Raw genomic sequence first — 20,769 nt, 5'->3', positions numbered from 1 at the left:
TTTATGAAATGTTCAGCAAATAACATATCATATACCAGGAAAACATATTAAAAATGTTTCATCAATAAATCATAGCAGTTAATATTTAATTTCACATACCTGCAAAAACAATCTTTGCTTTGTATTTCTGAATTCCCTTCACGGAATAGCCCCACTTACGAGCCAGTTTGCAGGCAGTCTCTCCAGCCTCTACTCCTGCCGGGGGGAACATTTTCAGATTTAAAAAATGTTTTGAATTATCAGAAAGTAAAAAGATTGTTTTCTTGGGTATGTGCCAAAACAAGGACATGCTCTACCTGTATTCATAGGGAGAACTTTGTGGTAGTTGAAAAGTTTAGTGAGGTACTCCTCGTATTCACCAAGCACGTTGTTATAGAAAGCCCTGGACGTTAAAGTCAGTTTGTCCACTTGACTCTTCAGGGCATTCACAATCTTGGGGTGACAATGCCCTTGGTTAACAGCACTGTAAGAACTCAGGAAGTCAAAATATTTTCTGCCTTCTACATCCCATAAGTAAATACCTAAAATATATGAGGAAGGAAAATAATTTTAGAAAATTAATATATGACATAAAGTCCAAATATTAGGAGTGCTAGCAAGCCCTCTGCATGCTTATATGTGAACCTTTATTTAACATATATTTATAGTTAAGGTTTATTTTACTCAGGCATAATAAACTTTGGTTTATAAGGAATTATTAAGAATTATATTTTATCTGTCCAGCTTCAAAATACACATTTAACAAAAATAACACAAAAAGGTTATAAACTCTGGAGTAAAACTTTTTTCCTAATTCTAACACTTAGGAGCCAAAATTAGATTTTAAAAGCCAGAGAAGTTACACATAACAGACAAAAATCATGAGAAGTAAACTATAACAACCCACAGAATGGGGGAAAAATAGAATGGGAGAAAAATAATTGCAAATCACGTATCTAGTTCCAAATCTAGTATCCAGAACTCTTACAAGACAACAATAAAAAGACAAATAATCCAATTAAAAAACAGGCAAAGACTGGAATAGATATTTCTCCAACGAAGATATATATAAATCGCTAGGAAGTACATGAAAAGACACTCTGCATCACTAGTCATTAGGAAAATGCAAATCAAAACCACAATGAGATACTATCACACTCCCTAGGATGGTTATAATTAAAACAAAACAAAACAAATAAACAGACAAAACCCCAAGTTTTGGCAGGGATGTGAAGAAATTAGAACCATTGCTAGTGGGAATGCAAAATGATTCTGCCACTATGGAAAACAGTTGGGCAGTTCCTCAACTAGTTCAACATATAATTGCCATATGACTCAGCAATGCTACTCCTAGGTATATCCCAAAAGAATTTAAATCAGAGACTCAGATACTTATTCCTGAATGTTCATAGCAGCACTATACACGATAGCCCAAAAGTGGAAACAACCCAAATGTCATCAATTGCTGAGTGGTGAACAAAATGTGGTCTCTCCATACAACGGAATATTATTCAGCCATAACAACAAAGGAAGTCTTGATGCTTGCTGTATCAGTGAGTGAACCTTGAAAACATTAGGAAAAGTGCAAGGAGCCAGACACGGCCAGGTATGGTGGCTCATGCCTGTAATCCTAGCACTCTGGAAGGCTGAGGCGGGAGGATTGCTTGAGCTCAGGAGTTCAAGACCAGCCTGAGCAAGAGTGAGAACCCCTCTTTTTAAACAAAAATAAATAAATAAAAATTAAAAAAAGAAATAATCCAGACACAAAAGGCCACATATTGTATAATTCCATTTATGTGAATGTCCAAAATAGGCAAATTCATAAAAAGCCAGACAGCAGATTAGTGGCTGCCATTGGCTATGAGGAGGGGGAATAGGGAGTGAAGGCTTAATGAGTATGGGTTTCCTTTTAGGGTAATGAAAAAGTTCTGAAACTAGATAGAGGTGATGGTCACACAACATTATGAATGTACAAAATGCCACTGAATTGAATGCTCAAAATGGTAAATTTTATGTCACCTGTTATGTGTATAACAATAAGAAAAACACTGACTACCGATATTAAAATGAATTGGGGGGGGCTTGTTAACACCTACCTCTTACATACCATATCGCATTAGGTGCATTCATACCTATCTCATCAAAAGAGATGAGAGATACCATCTCTGCTCTACTGAGGTTAAGAAAATTGAAGCTTAGATAAGTAACTAGCCCTAGCTGGTACTCATGGAAAGGGACTTGAACCCAAGCAGCCAGACTCCCAGAGTCCACACTCTGCAAATGTTGGTAAAGTATATTTTTATAAAATAAATTGTTTCCAAATTTGTAATACATAAACCTAGATTTTCATTTATCCAAAAGAAGGTATGTCTAGCTGGGCATAGTAGCTCACACCTGTAAACCCAGTGCTTTGGGAGGCCAAGGCAGAAGGACTGCTTGAGGCCAGGAGTTTAAGACCAGTCTGGGAAAATTAGCTAGGTATGGTGTCACACACCTGTAGTCCCAGCTACTCGGGAGGCTGAGGCGGGAGGATCGCTTGAGCCCAGGAGTTCAAGGTTACAGTGAGCTATGATTATGCCACTGCACTCCAGCCTGGGCAACAGAGCAAGACCCTATCTCTACAAAAAAAAAAAAAAAGAAGAAGATATATCTATATTACAGTACTGGGCCCAAATAAATTACATACTAATGATTGTATAAGACAAATACTCCTATATTGTCATCTTGTGGCATAAAGCTAAGTAATAAACTTTGGTTTGATTTCATTAAGGCTGTTATTTCAAATTGCAGATTAAATCACTATTTGGCAACTACCATAGTTTATTAAAGCAAGAATCATTAATGGATGCTAAAATTGTGAGGAAAAATTTCATGACTAAAAGGATATTTGCAGGCCGGGCGTGGTGGCTCACGCCTGTAATCCTAGCACTCTGGGAGGCCGAGGCGGGCGGATTGTTTGAGCTCAGGAGTTCGAAACCAGCCTGAGCAAGAGCGAGACCACGTCTCTACTAAAAATAGAAAGAAATTAATCGGACAACTAAAAATATATAGAAAAAATTAGCCGGGCATGGTGGCGCATGCCTGTAGTCCCAGCTACTCGGGAGGCTGAGGCAGTAGGATCGCTTGAGCCCAGGAGTTTGAGGTTGCTGTGAGCTAGGCTGACGCCACGGCACTCACTCTAGCCTGGGCAAAAGAGTGAGACTCTGTCTCAAAAAAAAAAAAAAAGACTAAAAGAGTTCATCTTTGCAGCCCCCACAGCACATGATGCAGCAGCACTAGACCCTCAGTAAAAGCTGAATTAACTGTATCTGCACTATGGACTTCAAATGCATCTGGAAAAATGTATACTGAGAAAATATAAAAGCAACTGATTTTTACAAAAGGTTTCAAGCAAAAAAGGAGGGAGTGGATTAATATGAAACGTACCTTTTCCTCTCTCCAGGGCTACCGGTAAAGGATGGTAATTGTGTGCACCATATTTAGATTCCCTTTCAAATATGTATTCAGAGGTTGGAGGGCCTTGGACTGTTTTTTTAGTTGCAACAGATGTAGCAGAAGCCACTGAAGAATGAACTCCACGACCAAGCACCACAACCTTCTGCAAATGTGACAGTTTGGAAAACATTGTGTCCTTCAAGCAGGAAAACCACAGATCTGTCCAAAGAAAAGAGAAGGCATTAAGAGTGAGAATCTTGAGTCAGACACAGTAGTGCATGCCTGCAGTCCCAGCTACTTGGGAGGCTGAGGCAGGAGGCCACCCTGGGCAACAGAGTACGACTTCATCTCAATCAATCAATCAATAAGGGTGAGAGTCTCTCCAGAGTTGATGCAAGCGCTAAGTGTCTGTTGAGGATCTACCACCGTCCAGTCCAATACCACCCAGCATGATGCTACTGGGCAGTTACAACTGTAGGGTAGGCGCAGGGGAAACAAATAATAAGGCAGCTGCCAGAGCAGTCACAGGGTAGGAGACACAGGGACTGAGAACTCTTTAGTCCTTGTCTGTGGAGAGTGAAGCAATTACAGATTTGGTTTCTACAAAGATAACGCAGACCACGGTAAAAGAGAAAGAACAGGTATGGAGGGGAAAAAGTCGACTTTTGGGAGATGGGAAGATCTTAACACCAAAGATAGAAACCATAAAAGGTAAAATCTGTTATTTAGCCACAAATATCTAAAACTTCTATAGGTCAAATTTATCATAAACAAAGGTGAAACGCAAAAACACTAGGGAAAAAATGTTTTGTAATTCATAATAGCTTTGAAGAGCTTTTACAATTAAGTTCAACATACCCAAAAAGTATATAAATGTAAAGTATTTTTTTTTAAAAATTTCCAAAAGCAATTCCCAAAAGAAACAACTATTCTGCTAAGATGGTTGTTTCTATAAAACTTATCCCCAAAAGATTACAGCATAAAAGCAATTGTTTGAAGGAGAAAAAGGTAATTGGGAACTAGAAAACATCAAAACACAGTAAGTTACTTGCATGAATGTTAGTAACAAAACCATCACTGAGCATGCCTGCATTTACTCCAACATATTTGTATATTTCACAGTCCTGGCAACACTTCCCAGTCACCTCCAGCCCTGAAACCAGCCCCCACCACAGGGCTTCACATACCTCTTTGTGTCCAATTTAGCATTAAGCATCACTATAAGCCATAAAAAGTAAGCTATGAAAGAAACTAAGAATAAAAAGGCAATTAGAAAGCACGGGAATCATGTCTGGGAGAAAAAAAAGTTTAAAGATAAATTCAAGATTGGGGAAAGTTGCCAAAAACTAGGCATACGTAGTAGTACATCTATACTTATTTTTTAAAAGACTAGTTCATTCATGTTTCAACAGAACTCTATCAATGACAAGTCAAACCATGCATAATCTCACAGCACTCTTGATGTGAGCTGCCAAATTAGCAAAACATAATACTTGGAGCTTGGCTTACTTCCCTTTCAACTTGGCGCTACCCAGTAAATCCAGTATGTTCAAGAATTCAAAATTACTAAACAAAATCCAGCATTCTGGTTTGCCAAAGACTTACCAACAATCCTTTCTTCCCACAGTTCACACTAGAAAACAGATTTTTATCCAGAGATGATCGGACAGTATTCAGAGGGTCCAATATCTCCTGAAATAAAAGGCAGAACTGTAAGTAAAGGTATAGTTTTCTAAGAAGGTCCATAACGCTTTCACCAGATTTTATCTGAAAGGGGTAGCTACAAAGAAACAAACAAAAAAAAGTGATATAGAACCATTAGATTGGAGGTGGCTGCTGGCAAAAATGTCTAACTGTTCTAAACAGAACTTTTCCAAAATACTATTGCTAAGTCTAAAACATTAATCTATAACTTCTTTCTTGGGCTCTTTATGCTCTACTCAGTATGAATTAATTCTGTTTGACCAAATAAAAAAGGACATTACTTTTTGCTAACAAATTAGCAATAAAACACTCTCAGGCTGTGGGTGTGGAAAATCTGAAATCCCATTTCTCCTCTGCTCTCACACCAACACAACAATCAACAGTGAAGATCTCTGTGGTCATGAAGTGGAAAATTGGAAAATTCCACTATGGAATTTTCCACTACCAGGCTTTCTCCCTTGTGATCCTTACCTGGATCCCCTCCTCCCCTGCCACCGTTCCCCTCATAAATCACCTGTAGCAATTAGTGTACCAAGCTGTAAAGTAGCTTAAGACTCTGCCTCACTAAAGTTAACCCTGTTGTAACCGTGCCCCTCCTACTTAAGCAGAGTGTATAAAAGACTGCAGTGCTCTTTGTCTAGTGCTCACAATTTGGGAGGAAAAATCCCCCTCTGAGCTGGCTGGCATATAAACCTGTTTTGCAAATATTTCTGTGTGCGTGTGGGTCTATTCCCAGTCATCTCTGCCGTAATAGTCAAATGGATGGGGTTTTCCCCCCCCACATCAAGCAAGCAAGCAATGCTGTGGTGGGCCCCAGCTGGGTGTCCTCCAATTCAATTCTGACACCGACACTATTCTACACAGAGATGGTGTCAGATCCCACACATTGAGGGCTCAGACCCACAGGATAGCCTCCCCGCTTCCGACCAGTTGCAAGTGTGGGCCTCAGGAACTTCTGACCAACTGGCTTCAAGGTGGGGTTCCCATGATCTCCTCTTTGGGTTCAATGAATTAGCTGGAGTGGCTCCCAGAACTCAGGGAAACACATTTACCAGTTTATTATGAAGGATGTTACAAAAGATACAGTGGAAGAGATGCATAGGTAGAGGTATGGAGGAAGGGGTGCAGAGCTTTCAAGCCCTCCCTGGGTGTGCCATCCTCTAGGATCCTCCATGTGTCACCTATCTGGAAGGCCTCTGAACCCTGTCCTTTGGGGCCTTTTATGGAGGTTTCATTAGCTAGGCAATATTGATTAAGCCACTGGCAATCAACTTAACCTTGAGTCTCTCACCCTTCCAGGGAGGGTGGGGGATGGGGCTGAAAGTCCCAACCCTCTAGTCTTGCCTTGGTCTTTCAGGAGATCAGCCCTCATTGTGAAGCTGCCTAGGGGCTGTCAGCCACCAGTCATTCATTAGCACACAAAAAAGCAACATTTTGGAGATTCTAAGGATTTTAGAAGCTGCAAGGCAGAAACAGGGTTGAAGAGGAAATATATATTTCACAATATCACTTAAGCAATACTCCACACTGAAACAACTTTCTGAAAAGAATTAGAGCCATAATAAAAGTCTTACATGTGTTTGTACTCAGACCAGTAATTTCACTCCCAAGCTCTTTTATAAAGAAATAGGAATGTGAAGAAACACCCATAAAAGATGTTCGATGAGAATGGTTCAACATAACGACAAACAGTGCAGCCATTTAAAATAAAATTTTAATGACATGAAGATATGTTTTAGGATATGTTTGAGTGAAGAAAATAAAATCATATATACAAGATGTTCAACTATGCAAAAAATTAAGGAAAAACTATAAGGAAAAGCACAAAAAGGTCATTGTGGATATCTTTCTACTATTCTATACTTTCCACATTTTCTACAATGATCATGAATTATGTTTTTAATGAGAAAAAAATGCTACTGAAAATGAAACTGGATGTCTGCCAGGGTCATCACATTAAACAAAGAGAAAGTTTAGGCAACAAACAAAAGTAAGAGAAAAAGAAAGGATTTGATAAGCTTTGAGAAAACAGAGTATGGTTAAAGAAAGGTTGACTTCGCTACTCCTAAAGGAAGTGCAGCCTTGATTATGATCACACCCGAAAGTTCATCTGTTTCTAGGGAACAGGGTCAAATTTTAAAATAATAACTATTCTATATGATGATTTCATTATCCAGGTCTACAGCTCTGTGACTTCACCAAGAAAAAAAATGAGGTATTAAAAAATTACTAAAACCCTCTGCATAGCACCTTAATTATGAAAGACTGCAAGTGAAAAGAACCTTTGAGATTAAGTAAATTCAACATTCTCGTTTTATATAAGAGTTATTTGTTCAGCTAATTCGCAACAGAAATGGAACAAAAAATCCATTTATCTGCTGAGTTCGGGCAATTTTATTAAAGGATAATTATAACTTAGTAACATTCAAAACATTACTAATTCTCATTCTTAAAGTTTTTAAAGCTGAAGTCTGGATATTTAAATTCGACTGAGAAAGGTCAGAAGTTGGATGCATCATGGTGTACCAGAATCCTGTACATACACTTCTATTAAAGAACCTTTTGTGTTCAAATTACTGTGCTTGGCACTATATGGGAAAATACCAGAACAGAATTAAGGATCGGCTTAAATATAGCCAACATCAATAACTTCTTCTTCCAAAACAGTTTGGAAAACCAAGAGAACAGAAAGGAAAGTCCACAGAGTTTGGAGACCAGGATTTAAATTCTGTATGTGGCTCTTAAAGAGTATCTCTGGACAGTTTTGTCAGTCTTTCCGAGCTACGAGTTCCCCATTTGTAAAACGAGGTTGAAGCTTTACTGAGGATTAAGTGAGTTAATGTTAAAGTACGAAAACTAGCACAAAATGGCCACTCGTTTAGCTTCCTTCTGCCCTTAAATTCACAGGGCATCTAGCCAGTTTCTGAAATATAAAAATCAACAGGGCCATGTTTTCTTTTTTAAATTGGTTTTTCTTAAAGAGTAAAATTTTTCTGTTGATAAAAAAATTAGAAAACACAGACAAGAAAATTACCTGCAATTTCACACTTATTAGATAACCATTGACTTTTTTTTCTATGCATAAATACTATACACATTAGCTTTTTTTTCACCCTCCCTTATAGAATTTACCACATAAGTCCCTCCATAAGACTTTGCAGACTTTTGTCACCAGTCCTAACATTTCAGGACACTTGTTTTCATGCCTGTCCTCCATTAGACTCTAAGCTCCATAAAAAGACAGTAATTTTATCTGACAATTCACTTTGCATCCCTAGAACCTAGCCCAGGTTCGGCATTCTGTTGGCAGTCTTTGTCTGTCAAATGAATGAGGTCAATCCTAAATACACTTAGGACTCCTGAGGGAGTCAAGGTAGCAAGTGACCAAGAGAAATCACGAAATCACCTGTCCCTAACCGAGTTGAGTCTAATGCTAAGAGGCAGTGATCACTCAGACCTCAACTGGAATAACTAATCTTTTCACCAGGAGTTCACTTCATTAGATTAATGGCCTTCAAAGGTCAAAATAATGTGTTCCAGTCTGCTGTCCAGCATTTAACTGAGGTCCACACTCGGGTCCTAGAAATAAGAACAAATTGCTACTGACAAGGTGAAATTTTAACACTGAAAGTTTTAAGTGATCCTTATAATTAACAGAGTCCTTGAAGCTACCATTACTCCCTCCCCCATTTCACCATTCCTATCTACTTCAGCACATACCTACAAGAATTTCCATAAAAGGCTGCATTTTGAACAGTTTAGTCTACACTATTAAATATCATTTTCTTAAATTACTTTAAAAAATAATCAGTGTAAAGTCATCCAAAAGCCACTTAAAATATTCAACTTGAGGAGTAAATTCGGTTTGCTATTTTTGTCAAATATTTACTTTTCTTGACGTAACCATTCACAAATACAGGCCTTTTTTTTTACATAATCAGGACTCTGGCTGAAATTCAACTCAAGTGCATCATTGGCAAACAACTAAGCATTACCTCTGAAAAAGGATTGGGTCAACTGCACCTCGCCCTCCACACACCTCCAAACTTCGGTCCATTCATCACTATTTTAATGCCTTTTTAAGAAGTTTTACTATTTAAAGTTAAACTGGGTTTTTCTTTGGGAGAGGAGATGCAAAACTAATTTTAAACACAATGAAAAACTGTAAACCCCAAACAATAAGCTTTTTAATTTAAATTTTGTTTTTATTAAAGGGATTCTACATCTTTTTCATAGTCAAGAGCTATCTCAACATATGAATTTGGGGGGAAAAAAAGAAAAGAACTAGATTCTCTAAAGACGGAACCAAGATATTCTAATGAAAGGAGTCCACTGTTTATTTCAAATGGATAAGATTCTAATAGATTATAATCTAAACCACAGTTCCAGGTTCAATTGAAAGGATTAGTTTTCCTACAGAAACTCTTAAGATCCCGGAAGGAGAGATATAGAATTGAGAAACTTGGGAGACTGGTAATTTCTTAAAGAAAAGCCACTTCATTTCAAAGTCACTCTTGCTTTTCCCCCTGAATTTATCTGAGGTAAAACGGAACACCAAGAAGGTTAAGTATAGAGTGACAAAGGGAGGAGACCGCAGGTCACTGAGGACAAGAGCTCAGTGAATTCAAGTAGGAGTTACTGATACTCAGCAATGTGTGTAAAGAACTCTGAGGATGAGGTCTTCATGCTGAAAGTCCTGTCGGCCCCAATCTCGACACCATCTAATTGACCTGCACGTGGCTGTGTAATTTTTTTATGCGGACAAAGGCTGGCGAGAAAGTGATAGGTCAGGGGTTGGGGGAGGGGAGAGATGGGCAGGTTTAGCCGCAGGGCCCAGGAGACGCCCGGGACAGTTGGACCCCTGTCAAATTCTCCATCAGCGCCTCCGGCACGTGACCAAAGTCACCGTTTACTGCGCAGTCCCCTGTATCCAGAATGCACCCTCCTTGCCCACCCCAGGACCCGAGGGTGCCCGCTGTGTCCCCAAAGGCCTCCTTCCCGAAAACCCCGCGGCGCGAGAGGTGGGGCCTCCGCTGGGGTGGGGCCGGGGTGGGGCCGAGGCCGGGCACCCACAGGCCGTGAGGCGAGGGCCGGCCGGCTCCGCCCGGTCTGGCAGGCGGAGGTGCCACATCCACAGCCTCTCTCCGTTTCCTGCCCGCCCGCCGCCCTACGCCAGGAACCCGGGGCTCAGGCCCGGCCGGGATGCGCCGTGCCCCTGAGCGCCGAGGCCGCGTGCCGGCCAGGGACTCCAGACCGCCGAGTCCGAGCCGCCCCCGGAGTAAGCGGAACCTCGGGTCCGGCCGAGGCTCGGCGCGCCCCCTCTACCCGCTCCCTGGAACCCGGCCCGGGCCGCCCCGCGCCCGCCTGCCTCGCCACCCGCCGTCGGGGCGCCCCGGCTGGGCCAGAGCCGCAGCCCCGCGCGGGTACCTGACGGCAGCGGAAGACAACCGGGTCTCGAGACGTCGACGGAGCGCCGCGGCAACGGCACCACGTCACGCAGACTTAAAAGCACGGCTCCGCCCCGCCCCCGGGACGCCCTCGCCGCCCATTGGCTGAAGCGGACGGCTGGCCACCAATCGCGAGGGCCCCGCCTGGCCGCGCGCCGCCGACCTCCGCTGTGATCCCGGGTTCCAGCCGCGCTCGCGCCTCCGGGGCCTCGGGCGCCTCCCTGCCCGGGCGCTTCTCGGCAGGACCGAAGGGACTACCGTCCGCCCGTTGCTGGCAAGAGGACGGAACCCCGAGAGGAGGAAACGCCTGTGGGGCCCCCGCGGGCTCGCTGCGTGGGCCGGGCGCGACTCCAGCCCCGCGCTCCGGCCTCCTCCGGTCCCTTCCGTCGCGGAGCCTTGCGGGCACCGCCACCAGCTCTGCCCGGACACAGCTGCCGCATCCCGGGCCCTTGACCCCATGTGCCCCATGTGCGCAGGTCTGAGCTGTGCTGCTGAGTCCACGCCCGCAGTCATTGCTGCCGCTGGAGAATGCACCGCCCACCTGCTCATCGCTGCCGTTAAATACAGGACGGCAGTACTCAGAGTGCAGAGGCCTGTGATGCCCTCCACATCCAGATGGAAACCTCGGAGCTCAAAATGGATATTCCGGGACAATCTCGTGTTAGAATCAGAAGGGACTTGGCCATGATTTAGTCTACGACATTTATGTTAAGTGTAGGGAAACAGAGACCCAGAGAGGGGAAGCGACTGCCCACAGGTAGGGGCAGTCCAACCCGTGTGCCACGCACGGCTCTCAGAGGGCAGGCGCTGACAGCTGCAGGCACCACATTCCATTGGGCCACAGTGATCAGTCAGGGTCCCAGCTGCAAACAGATGACACACTTCAATTTGGACATTTATGTAAATGTGGGCAGGTAAACCACAAAGGATGGAGAAGTAACCTGCGGCCAGTGCACCAGGGAGGGCCATTATCAACCCTAGGCATAAAGGGCCATAAGTGAGGTTTCTAGGACCCAAAGAAAGAAGGAATGTGAGGAGAGGCCACCTGCCTGGGCTGAGGTCATCAGTGACCCCGCTGGAAGGGAGCTGGGTGATAAGCATCTGCCAGGGAGTCCTTTAAGTCTGCCGTCCCCAACCTCCCTTTAGGAGGGAAGTCCCACCTGCACCCACAGCCGCTCCCCATAGCTCTCGCATCGCTGCCCACGCCCTGTCCTGTCAAATCAGCAGCCGCATCAGACCCTCATAGGAGCGCAAAACCCACTGCAAAATGCACATACGAGGGTTCCAGGTTGGGCGCTCCCCATGAGAATCCAATGCCTAGTGATCTGAGATGGAGCTGAGGGGGCGACACCCCCCTCCCCTCACCCCCTCGTCCCCATCCGTCTGTTGAAAAACTGTCTTCCACTAAACCGGTCCCTGGTGTCAAAAAGGTTGGGGACTGCTGCTTTAAGGCAGTCTCTACATGTCAGCCTCCTGGAACGCCAGCAGTTGGAAGACATTCAACACACATAACTGGCTGAGATAAGTCTGAGCTGAGCGGAAAGTCAAGTCCACGCTATCTGGTAGTGGCAAGGAAGAGATGTGGGCACAGAGGCAGAGCTGCCAACATCTGCAGATGTACACAGCAAGACACCAAAAGGGGCTCCTGGGCCAAACCTGCCCTAGGCCAAGGTCACTTGCTCAGATTGTTATGGCCTGCAGAACTTTGCCTTTTATTCCTTTGTTGTTCATCCACAGCACAGAGTACAGTGTGATTATCTTCCTGCATGTTAGGTTGTTCTGCCCAAGGGCTCAGAGAGGAATGGTTTCTGCATGGTCCTGGGTAGGTGTTCAGAGCCAAGCACAGCTCTTAGAACTCTTACGGAGCCCAGGAATCCCCAATTATGCCTTGGCAAGTTGGAGCAGGTGAATTCAGGAGGGAGTATGACACTCAAGACCTAAGTGTAACACCCAAATATGTTGCAATGCCTTTGGACTCACAGATAAGGTGTTCTTTAAGGCAATAGTTTTCATATGCAAGAAACTGCTGAGAATGTCTGGGTTTTATCTCCTTTCTTATCAGAAAAATGCAATGGGTACAGAGAGCATGATCATATTTTATGGTTTCTCTACTAGCAGTTGTTTTTCAGCATAGTGTGGCCTTGACAGGGAGACCTGAACTTGAAAGCTGCTTGTTTTCAACCAAGAAATAGAGCTGCTTTATTTGTATGCACTTTATTTGTACCATCTAGAAATATATAAGGGTAGAGTATACAGTACAAAGATTTTTGAGCCTCTAAAACTATTAATAATTCAAGTAATTAACTACACAGAAACCATAAAGACTGAAGAACTTGCAGTTATGAAGACTGGTGCTCATGGCAAGTATCTAAAACCTAAATTAATTTCATCAGTTCATTCAACAAATGTCTCTTGAGTGCCTTAGGTACCCTGAACCCGCAAGGGGTTTCACATCAGGCAAGACTGTGTGAGTCCCTTTCATAAGGAGGGAGAAGTTCAGGAAATGGTCCTGCAACAGGTATGAACAGAAATCTTGCAACTTTGACCATCTAAAAAAGCTGCAACTGTATAAAAAAGGAAAGAGTATATGATTTTCTTATACAGGCAGCTCTCACTTATTTAGTGACCAGAAAATCAATTTATGGGTCATGCAGTCCTCTTGCTTTCCATTCCTTCCTTCATTGTCTAACTCGTTATGACTTGTCACTGGTATTGCTTACAGCCACTTGGGCTTCAAATGATTAAAAAGGAAAATCCAAGCTGAAAGCCAAGGAGGAAAACTGATAAGGAAACTGAGGAAATAAGTGTTTGGTAATTTTTACGCAGCAGGAGAAATTTTTTTTCCAGATCGTATTCACCCTAAAAAGATGTCTTCCCGGCAGAACACTGGGCAGCATGTATAACTCGTCCCTCCTCCTGCCACCGCACTAGGTTGGAGCAGGTATTTATGTCTGGAGAAGAGTAATCTCCTTAAGTCCAGAGTGGCAGGGATTTGACAGGAGCCAAGTTAAACGAGGCCACAAGGACAGTGAGAGAGGAATAGTAGAAGTTCTGAACTTAAGTCTGAAGTGGGAACCATAGGCAGAGACTCAGAAATTGTGCAGTTAAAATATGGGTCCTACTACGAGGATGTGCCTGCCAGGGTTATTTATTTTTCTCTCCCCCTTGGCTGAACTCCAGCAAAGAATTCTGGCTGCATTCCCTGCCCTTCCCATGTGAGACCCTCCCTGACCACGAAGGCTGCAGGGGACTCCTCCTCCCCCTTAGTCTGGTGGCTGCCTGCAGTCATTATTTAACTCGCATATCTCTCTAGCTCCCTTTATCTATCAATGTCTTTACCTTCCCAACCAGACTGAAGGCAGAGCCTGTCTTGCAGGATTTTTGCGGCCTCCCAGCACCCATCTCTACAGTCGCTTTTGGTAGAAATTTCTGTTCTACACTTGTCACTACTTGCCTTTATTCCCCTGGGCAGAAATTAGAGGCAGAGCAGGTAGCCATTATGGGGGATATGGTTCTGAGATTCCACCCCTAGAAGAGTAACAGCCATTCAGATTAAAGCCCCAGAAGCTTGAGTTGAAGGAAAGAGGATACTTCAAAGCATTATTGTCCATTAACACCTTGGTACCTTGGTAATTGTTGCTGCTGAAGGAATGTCACCTGGGCCTGATAAATTTGTAAAGTTGTGTGCTAGAGAGGAGATGCACCATTTCTCAGGATGGAGCATAACACCTGGAGGAGAGCCTCTCAGATGACCTTGGGAGCTGGGGACTGTGGCCAGAGACACTGTGTGCCTGTAGACCAGGTAAGAGAAAGAGAACAGAACACACCAGAAGGATGGAAGAGGACCAGGAAGATTCAGCTCACCAAGCTGGGGATCAGGCTATTTAAATCAGCTTAATAGCAAATGTTTAAAAAGAGGTTTCTTTCATTGAGCTGAAAAAGTCAGCTAATTCTCAGTATTGAAAAATAATACATATGTTTTATACTTATTATTAACATATGAATTAGAGATGTAAACACAGAATAGACTTTGAGCTGAAGAGAGAGCCTTAAAGACCTAATCTAACACTTCTAAAGACAAAGAAATCCAAAACTCCAAGGTAAAGGGCCCCACCAGTGTTATGAAATAGGTCACGCAGCCAAGAAGCCAGATGTTCTGCCCCATCATGTTCCATGTTTGAAACATTTAATCAGAAAGTCAGAATTTAGACTAAAAGCAAAAAAGGTTAAATGAAAATCTTTGATACAATTTAAAGAGTGAGTTAGAAGCAGCATTTGTTTGGAAAATATTACATTGCTCATTAATTAAAAAATAAAATAAGATAAACTTCAAGTACTAGTTAAACATTTACATCCTTATCTATTTAGATACCAAGAAGCTCAGTGTATTTTGCAATGATTTTTTTTTTATTGATTCCACGAAGGTGAACTCTTGTGTGCCAACGCTTTTTCTTTTTTTTTTGAGGCAGGGTCTCACTCTGTGACCCAGGACTAGAGTGCAGGGGCATCATCATAGTTCACTGTAACCTCAAACTCCTACTCAAGGCATCCTCCTGCCTCAGCCTCCCTGTTAGCTGGGACTACAGGCATGCGCCACCACTAATTGTTCTATAGTTTGTGGAGACAGGGGGTCTCACTTTTGCTCATGCTGGTCTCAAACTCATGGCCTCAAGTGATCCTCCTGCCTCAGCCTCCCAAAGTGCTAGGATTATAGGCATGAGTCACCACACCTACCTGATTACTTTTCTTTTAAGGACATTAATTCTGACTCTTTTTATTTGGACTATAATAAAAACAAACCAGAAAAGAAAACAAATCCCATGATTTGTTCATTGAAAATAACTTTTTCCCTAACATTGTTGATTTAAATAAATGTAGTTTTAAGATTCTTTTAACTTCAAAGTTAAATGCTATTAAATAAATATAATATGGTATTATAAACCATTTCATCTTTGCTGAAGATATTTAATATTTTTTGTTCAGAACTTTGCTGAGAGTTATTCACCATTTTGGAAAATACAGTCACAGACAGCAATGCCAGTCCATGGTATCTGGGTCACCAATATGCTTTGCATTTGTGGCTGTCATGTCATTAACAGCGGTATAGGATCCTTTTCTTTTAAACTGGATTCTCCTCCAAAGGATTTTACTAATAAAGATTAATTAAATCCTTAAATTAGAGATCCTTAAATTATATTCTTCCCTGCCACCTCAAGTTTAACTTATTCCACTGATGAAACAAATTAACTTTTGTTGTCTGACTTCATCTATTAATTTAAACATAGATTATAGCACTGGAGCATCTTAATTACTACATTCATCTCCCCATTTTTAATTCAATTTTGAACTATTTGTGCAGTGCTCCTAATTCACACAGCACAGTGCACAGCTCCAAGAGAAATCAAAGGAATTAAAGAAATTGCAGCTCTGGCCTTCTGAGTTAGAGGGGTGAACACGACATTCGGCCGTGCTGGTGTGGCCAATGCTCTAAGGTACGTGTTAGCCGCACTCCAGAGTGCCTGGCATCCGTGCTGTAGAGTGGTTAAGGGAGCAGGCTTTGGAGTCAGACAATCTAGAAATCATATCCTGACTCCACTGCTCATTAGCTGAGTAAACTGCGACCCTGCAGCCCACTTAACCCATCCTGTAAAATGGGATGTTCTCAGGGTCACTGATGGATGTGGCACTTCTAAAACTCCAGCCACTTCTAAGCCACCCAGGGCTCAGTACATGGTGGTATACTTATTTTTATTTACAATGATAAGTAAAGGACTTTTCCAAGTCCTCTAGCTGTGAATCTTCCCTCTTCTACAGAGATTGCTATTGAAATTTAAATAAGTCATATATTATAATATGTATATACTTAGAAATCTTTAAAAAGTGTCAGTTTAAAAGGCAGCAATATTTTATCATTGAGTAATTTTATTCAGAAAAGTCCATTTTTTTTTTCTGATATATAAAGAGCTTAGAAGAAAAGTCTCTTTTTTTTTTTTTTAAACTCTGTTAAATGAAGCATTGTGCAGATAGCTCAGAAAACTGTTCCCACTGTGGCTGTAAACACGGGCCACCCTAGAGTTACCTCTGCAGCTCCTTGGAGTTTGGGAAGCACAGTCGGGCTGAAGTTCACACTGAGCTGGCCTTCTGGTCAAGAAACAAGCTTTAGTAACACCTTCCCAAGTGTTAGTTTTCAAAAGGAAGCTTGAGATAAATCCAGGGAGGTGGCCCAGTGCCCCAGGGGGCAGACAGTCAAAAGACAATTTCAGTTCTCCTCTAAATTTCCAAAGATTGATGCTAAAAGGAACTTTGGAAATCATCAAATGATGTATGTTAAAATATCTAGCTCTTTTTTTTCTTTTCTTTTTTTCATCATTCTATAGAACTGCTTTCTTCTTTGAAGTTTTCTCCCCCAGGCAACTTCTTTTTGTTTTGTAAATAATGAATACATTTGCTTCTTTCACAAATCAAGGCAAATTTAAAAAGCATACACTGGGTAGTCTCTTTCCTGCTCCAGCCCCATCCAGCCTGTTCCCATGGACAACACTTCGTATTACTTTCTTGTTTATCCATCCCAGTCATTCCTCATGCAAATAGAAGCAAATACAGATATATGTCATTGTTTTCTTCACTTTATAACACCTGAGATAGCAGGTTATGTGTGTTTTTTGTACTTTGCCTTTTAATATGCCTGGGCTTCTCTCTGTCTCAGTATGGAGAGATGCCCTCATTCTTTTGTTTATAGCTACATTAATAGGCCCATATTGCAGGACACTTGCATTACTTCCAATCTTTTGCTGTGACAACCAATGTCACAAAGGATAACTTTTGTCTCTCACATTTTTTGCAGGTGTATCTGTAGGACGACGTCCTAGAAGTGGGATTGCTGGGTCAAAAAACTTGCCCACAAGTCCAATTTCAAGGCTAAGACATCTAAATCTAGGGCTCACATGAGAATAAAACAGGCTACTTAATGTGTGGTCCCTGGACTGGTGCCGGTCTCTCAATGAGATACTACAAAAACTGACAGTACTTAGAAAATTTAGAGCAACTTAACCTTGTTGTGACATCCAAGTGCATGATCATTTTTTTCTAAGTAGTTCATTTTTATTTTTCTCAATCTGAGACAACTAGAATGAAAAAAAATACTTCTTACGGCTGAAATCATTAATAAAAATCAATGTTTCCAAAGTTATGAACAGCATCTTTACTAATGCAAGATTTCTTTTCGAATCATTTCAAATTCAGAAAGATTTGTTATCCAAACTTCTGAAAAAATTGTGGAAAAAATAGAACTATCCCTAAACATCAAAGAATAAAACATAATTTGACTAACCAAAAAGTGAAAACATTTTAATAATTTAACAGAAATTGATTGAATATCACCATATTGGGGTGTGAGAGATAAAAGATCTGCCAAACATATGAACGAATTGCCAAAGAGAGAGACAGAGACAGAAAGAGGGAGAGAGCACCTCTCCCAGAGGAAAGAACTAGACAATGACGCAATGCAAAGTGCATGAGGTGTCACCTGCAAAAGGTCTGGACTCCCAGGCACAAACGCAAAGTGTCAGGAACCAGCCTGTCTGCCAGGCACCAGTCTCCAAGAAAGTGGGCAGGGGATGTAAGATGAAATATAAATATGAAAGAAGAAAATGTTAGAAAATCGGCTGGGTGCGATGGCTCACGCTTGTAATCCTCGCCCTCTGGGAGGCCAAGGCAGGAGGATCACTTGAGGTCAGGAATTTGAGATTGCAGTGAGCTCTGATCAACCACTGAACTCTAGCCTAGACGATAGAGAGACTTTGTATCAAAAAAAAAAGAAAAGAAAAGAAAATTTATTTACGTTTTATAATCTGATTTTTTTTTTGGACAGAGTCTCGATCTGTTGCCCAGGCCGAAGTGCGGTGGTGTCATCATAGCTCACTGCAGTCTCAAACTCCCGGGCTCAAGCGATCCTCCCACTCTCAGTCTTCTGAGTAGCTGAGACTACAGGCATGTGCCACCACTCCCGGCTAATTTTTGGAAATTTTTTTGTAGAGACAAGGTCTTGCTGTGTTGCCCAGGCTGGTCTTGAACTCCTAACCTCAAGGAATCCTCCCACCTCAGCTTCCCAAAGCTCTAGGACTACAAGCAGAAGCTACCACCCTGGTCTATGATCTTACCCTTTTAAATGCACATTTTACTTTGCAGGGTAGATCATCTATTAGCACTGTGTATATTCATACAATTTGAATAAACACATATATTAGGGATGATGTAGGGTCATTATTTTTTATCTGAAAAGTATAAGATCAAAAGCTGATATGGAATTAACCTAAGTGTCCATCAGTAGATGAAAGGATAAGGAAAATGTGGTACATGTACACAATGGACTACTCTTCAGCCACAAAAACACAATGAGATCCTGTCATTTGCTGCGACGTGGATGGAACTGCAGGACATTATGGTAAGTGAAATAGGCCAGGCACAGAAAGACAAACATCGCGTGTTCTCACTCATCTGTGGGAGTTTAAAAAGGTGGTTTCATGGAGGTAGAGAGCAGAACGATGGTTACCAGACCCTGGAAAAGGGGTGGGAGGGGATGAAGAGAGGCTGGTTAATGGTACAAACATGAAGTTAGGTAGAAGGAAGAAGTTCTAGTGTTCAATAGCACAATAGGGCAACTGTAGATAACAACAATTTGTCACGTATTTCAAAATAGCTAGAAGAGATGACGTGAAGTGTTCCTAACACAAATAAATGGTAGATGTTTGAGGTGATGGATATCCTGAATGCCCCATTTGATCATTGCACAGTGTATATAGGTATCAAAATATCACATGTATCCCAATAATATGTATAATTATTATGCGTCAATAAAAAAATTTTTTTAAAGCTGAAAGGCCACCAGACTAGATTCATGGAGGGACTGGAGGGCAGGGCCCAGGTCTCATTTGCTCAACAGGGAACCCCCAGGGCCTACCACAGTGCCTGACACACAGTAAACCAAGAGGGGGTATGTGGCTCTGTCACGACCTTGAAAATACGCACCCACATCAGGAGACCAGGCGTTTCTGCAAGTGTGGTTGCTAAATATTTAAGCTTCTAAAGAGAGGGTTGGGCCAAAACATCCTATATCTGTCCTGCCATGGAGTTCTTATTCCAGCATAGTATTTTCATCTTCTAGAGTTGAAGGAGAAATTCGAAATCAGCTGCGGATCCAATTACATGGGTTTATACTCCCAGTAAGACAAAGATTTCTCTAAACCACTGAACGTAGTCTCACTTCAACCTATTTTAGAAAACCAGGATGGAAGCTAATGACTTTATAAGGGGGGAAAAGCCAGATATGATTCATTTCAGAAAAACACATAACTCTGGTCTTTTGAACTTATCTTGGTAATATCATTAACTTCTATGTTAGTAATGTTTTGCCACACTCTGGGAGTTATAAATGGCTGCCAAAACCTTTCTAAAACACAAACCAGCTCTGTCTAGAACAAGCATGGCAAAAGTGGAATTAGTAGCATACGTATATATTTCCAACCTGAATTCCAAATGACGTCAGTGGTAAGGACAGTGTTTCTTTGTGCAGAAACAGCTGACAGGAAAGCCACGGCATTTTCACACTCCACTGCACCAGTTACGCATGCACCTGTCTGCGAGCTCCATTCACCTGAGCTCCTCTCACCAATGCCAAGCCAGGGTCTTTCTGTTGCATTCCAGGAGCTTAGGATAGTACCTGGCACACAGTTGGTGCCCAATAAAAGTTTGTGCAAAGGAAGGGAGGAGGGAATCTTTGGACCATATATTTATTTTAATGTACAAAGAAATAAGGGGAGGATATAAGTGTTTAGAATATATAAAGAACATTTAAAATTCAGCAACAGAAAGATAAACAACCCAATTTAAAAACGAGCCAATAACCTAAATGGATATTTATCCAAAGATAGCTAAATGGCCAAGAGGTACACAAAAAGACACTCAATGGCATTAGTCAACAGAGAAATACAAATCAAAACCACGACAAGATATCACTTCCCACCTACTGGAATGGTTTTAATTTTTTTTTTTTGTTTTTGAGACAGGGTCTTGCTGTATTGCCCTGGCTGGTCTCGAACTCCTAGGCTCAAGTGATCCTCCTATCTTGGCCTCCCAAAGTTCTGGAATTATAGGTATGAGCCACCATGCCTGGCCTAGGGTGGTTTTAATTTTTAAAAAGAAAAAA

General features: G+C 42.0%; 1 protein-coding gene across 1 annotated transcript in view; it reads right to left on the bottom strand.

Annotated features, from left to right (window-relative positions):
* The window catches only part of OAT (ornithine aminotransferase), a 24,704-nt gene extending 14,112 nt beyond the window's left edge, over nucleotides 1–10,592 (bottom strand). The window contains exons 1-5 of the mRNA XM_012642372.1: nucleotides 10,546–10,592; nucleotides 5,020–5,106; nucleotides 3,406–3,633; nucleotides 297–521; nucleotides 100–195 (exon numbers count right to left, since the gene is read on the bottom strand). Coding sequence (XP_012497826.1) covers nucleotides 100–195; nucleotides 297–521; nucleotides 3,406–3,604 — 520 coding nt within the window. The 5' untranslated portion in view covers nucleotides 3,605–3,633; nucleotides 5,020–5,106; nucleotides 10,546–10,592. The remainder of the gene's footprint in view (nucleotides 1–99; nucleotides 196–296; nucleotides 522–3,405; nucleotides 3,634–5,019; nucleotides 5,107–10,545) is intronic.
* Between the last annotated feature and the right edge of the window lie 10,177 nt (nucleotides 10,593–20,769).

Source organism: Propithecus coquereli, unplaced genomic scaffold (assembly GCF_000956105.1).
Source record: "Propithecus coquereli isolate 6110/MARCELLA unplaced genomic scaffold, Pcoq_1.0 Scaffold179, whole genome shotgun sequence".
Classification (NCBI taxonomy): Eukaryota; Metazoa; Chordata; class Mammalia; order Primates; family Indriidae; genus Propithecus; species Propithecus coquereli.
The sequence above is the reverse complement of the archived record's forward strand: the minus strand, read 5'-3'. Positions and strand labels throughout refer to the sequence as shown.